At 46.9% G+C, this 3,741-nt stretch overlaps 1 protein-coding gene across 1 annotated transcript; it reads left to right on the forward strand.

Moving 5' to 3' along the window:
* Positions 1–1,420: 1,420 nt before the first annotated feature.
* On the forward strand, positions 1,421–2,961 carry LOC108795356 (VID27-like protein). Its single transcript, XM_018566596.1, has 2 exons — positions 1,421–1,465; positions 2,425–2,961. The coding sequence occupies exons 1-2, from the start codon at positions 1,421–1,423 to the stop codon at positions 2,959–2,961; spliced, it is 582 nt and encodes a 193-aa protein (XP_018422098.1).
* The last annotated feature ends 780 nt before the right edge of the window (positions 2,962–3,741 follow it).

Genomic DNA, 3,741 nt, shown 5'->3' on the forward strand with positions numbered 1-3,741 from the left:
GATTTTCAGCCCATTTTTTTGGGTGAAAAGTGCCCCCCTCGGCTTATACTCGAGTCAGCGCCAGCGCGTCTTCTTACTTACCTCGCCGAGCGTCGCGTCACTGCTGCTCCGGTGTGCGGCGCTCCGAGCGGGGTCATATTTTTCCCCCCTTTACCACTTAAAAATCAAAGCTTTATTGAAGTGAACATTAACTTATACTATAGATAAATTTAGTAATCTAAGTGGAGCCAAACCAGGCATAGAAAGCCATGGGGACCATATCTTCCAAAATTTCTCCAAACATCCTCTATGTATAAAGATCATTCTTTCTTTCAGTAATATTTGGTTAACCTGAATACACCACACCTGTAATGTGGGAGGTCTAGGAGACAACCATCTAAAGGCAATCAATTTACTTGCTATACCCAGCAATCTTGTTTTTATGTCACCGATCCCCCGACCCTGTCCCTCCCCCTCCTCACAATTCAGTAAACACAGCCAGGGATCCATCTCCAATGAAATATCAAACAATTGGTTACTCAATCTAATAATATCTTCCCAGTACCTAAATAATTTGGGACATCTCCACAACATATGGATCAGGTTGGCATTAGTACCTTTACATCTAGGGCATTCCCCTGTATCTACCCCACCTTAAAAGTTTCTGAGGGGTATAATAAACTCTATGAACTATAAATAACTGGGTAAGGCGCTGGGTAGTCGAGAGAGAGGATCCAGGAATATTTGCCAATATGGCTAACCATTCTTCATCTCATCCTCGCCTACATGACAGCATCCTATCTTTGGCCCAAGCCCTTATTAAAATATCATATACTTTAGATATGAACACTTTCTTATAGTTAGATTTTGCTACTATATGTACCAGTTCTCTTCTATTCTAAACTTAGTTATGAGCCTTAATTGATGGGTGTTGTCAGGGGTCCCAGGGCTGCAGGGTCCTGCAGGTTCCTGAGCGGCAGTCGCCGTACTCAGGGTTGTATTGGTTGCCTTAACCTCAGTCGAGGCAAGACAGGATGGGCTGCAAAGTCCTGAAGACCCTGGGCAGTCGCTCACCTCAGCCGGGGTGAGCTGGTCAGAGCTGCAAGGCCCTTGGCAGTCGCTCATCTCAGCCGAGGTGAGCTGGTCAGAGATGCAACACCCTGAAGGCACTGGGCAGTTGCTCACCTCAGCCGAGGTGAGCTGGTCAGGGCTACAAGGCCCTGAAGGGCCTGGGCAGTCGCTCACCTCAGCCGAGTTGAGCTGGCCAGAGCTGCAAGGCCCTGAAGGCCCAAAGCAGTCGCTCATCTCAACCGAGGTGAGCTGGTCAGGGCTGCAAGGCCCTGAAGGCCCTGGGTAGTCGCTTACCTCAGCAGAGGTAAGCTGGTCAGGGCTGCAAGGCCCTGGGCAGTCACTCACCTCAGCCGAAGTGAGCTGGTCAGAGATGCAACACCCTGAAGGCCCTGGGCAGTTGCTCACCTCAGCCGAGGTGAGCTGGTCAGGGCTGCAAGGCCCTGACATTACACTCTGGTGAGTGTCCAAGGTGCCAACCTCAGCCGCACTGGAGGTGACGGTGATAGTGCCATCCTCTGAGGGTTTTGAAGATGATCAGTGGCATAGATCATTCTCCCCAGATATGCACTGGAACAAGCAATTGCCCATGACAGGCAATTGCAAGCTAAGAACAGCACAGCACAGAAGCTGTTTAAATAGTAACTGTCACGCTGTATGCAGCTTCTGAAAGTGTTTTTTTATGTCCCCGGTGATATTTCCGGGGACATAATTTGTCCGGGGATGGTCTCCTCAATCCGGGGACTGTCCCCAGAAATCAGGGACGAATGGTCACCCTAACTTAAGGGGAATACAAAGATACTGTATATAGGCTTGAAAGAGTACAATTTATTAAGGCCTGCAATGGCAAAGTGAGCCAGCACTTTCCAGTGAACAATTGCTGAGACTGAAGCAGTCAGACATGCATGACGTGAATGAATTTGCTCATCTCAAATCAGGACCTGTCACTGAGAAAGCAGCAGTTTTACTGTCTGAGCCACCAAGGCTCTATCGAGGCATGCTAAGCAATCTCAGATTTCTGGGTTTTTTGATCAAGAGGGGTTTAATAGAATTATAAACACAGGGGATTCAGCAGATGACTGACTCATTATATAAAGCAAATACAATTTTCCATTTAAATGACACAGGGGATTTTTGAAGTCACAATAGTGATTCTAGGTGAACTACCAAATAAGAAGTTAATTTCTGCAGAGTGGGACAGAGAAGAAAGGGAGCAGAGCTACAGGTGGAGGCAATTAGGAAAACAGTAGCAACATAAGGTGATAAATAGAAAACAGGAAGAGAATACGTAAGATGAAGAAAAAAATAGAGTGGCTACAGGAGGAGGTAAATGGGTAATTTGGAGAATAGCTGAGACAAAGGAGATATGGTGCTTAGACAGAGGAAAAAGAGAGTGGCTCTAAAACAGAGGAGAAGGTGAGTGGTGCTGAGACAGAGGAGAAGGAAAGTGGCCCTGAGACAAAAGAGAAGGAGAGTGGCCCTGAGACAAAAGAGGAGAGTGGTGCTGAGACAGAGGAGAAGGAGAGTGGTGCTGAGACAGAGGAGAAGGAGAGTGGTGCTGAGACAGAGGAGAAGGAGAGTGGTGCTGAGACAGAGGAGAAGGAGAGTGGTGCTGAGACTGAGAAGGAAAGTGGCGCAGAGACAGAGGAGAAGGAAAGTGGCCCTGAGACAAAAGAGAAGGAGTGTGGCACTGAGTCAGAGGAGAAGGAGAGTGGTGCTGAGACAGAGGAGAAGGAGAGTGGTACTGAGTCAGAGAAGGAGAGTGGTACTGAGACAGAGGAGAAGGAGAGTGGTGCAGAGACAAAAGAGAAGGAGAGTGGTACTGAGTCAGAGAAGGAGAGTGGTACTGAGACAGAGGAGAAGGAGAGTGGTGCAGAGACAAAAGAGAAGGAGAGTGGTACTGAGTCAGATTAGAAGGAGAGTGGTACTGAGTCAGAGGAGAAGGAGAGTGGTGCTGAGACAGAGGAGAAGGAGAGTGGTGTCAGGAGGAGGTAATGGATGGAAAAGGATAACAATAGCTGATACATAGGAGAGGGAGAGTGGATATAGTAGTAGGTAAATGAGGAAATATGAGAACAGCTGAGGCAGAGGAGAAAGAGTGTGGCTACAGTAGATAAGTAGGGAAACAAGAAAATAGGGAAGACAGGAAAGAGCAGAGTCAGACAAAGAGGTGACCAGGGAAAAGGAGAAGAACTACTGAGAAAAAAGTCAAGGAAAGTGGCTACTGGAGGAGGTAAATAGAGAAACAGGAGGTGAATAGCTGACACAGAGGAGAGAGTGGCTACAGGAAGAGATAAATAGGGAAAAATTATTTATCTATAATTTTTCATATTGCCCTACACAGCCATCCTCTGTTAAAGAAAATCATCAATCACTTAGTCTGTAGCTGTCTATATCGTATATATGGCAATTACGCATCCATATTCCATCATGCAAACAAACCTAAGCCGGCTTCATGGTGTCAGAATTAAGTAATTAATTCTGGTAACTGCCGGCAGCAAGAAGTAACAGCTGTGGTGCCAGTCCATCACCGACGTGTTTCGTCCGTGAACGTGCAGACTTTTTCATGGGGTCAAGACTAGAGTGGATTTCATGATAATAGACATTTTATGCCGTGGGAAGCAGTTTTTCCGTCTGGAACCGCAATCGCAGCTGGCTTGAAATGATTAATGTGCAATAAGTACTGGATCCGGT

The sequence above is a fragment of the Nanorana parkeri genome, unplaced genomic scaffold, assembly GCF_000935625.1.
Source record: "Nanorana parkeri isolate BGI_ZX_2015 unplaced genomic scaffold, ASM93562v1 scaffold961, whole genome shotgun sequence".
In the NCBI taxonomy this organism is placed as follows: Eukaryota; Metazoa; Chordata; class Amphibia; order Anura; family Dicroglossidae; genus Nanorana; species Nanorana parkeri.

Excerpts from the sequence above, each read along its gene's own strand:
- LOC108795356 (XM_018566596.1), top strand. The coding sequence starts at position 1,421 with ATGCAACACCCTGAAGGCCCTGGGCAGTTGCTCACCTCAGCCGAG. Across the intron at positions 1,466-2,424 it reads AGTTGCTCACCTCAGCCGAG|ACAGAGGAAAAAGAGAGTGG; the intron begins GTGAGCTGGTCA and ends TATGGTGCTTAG.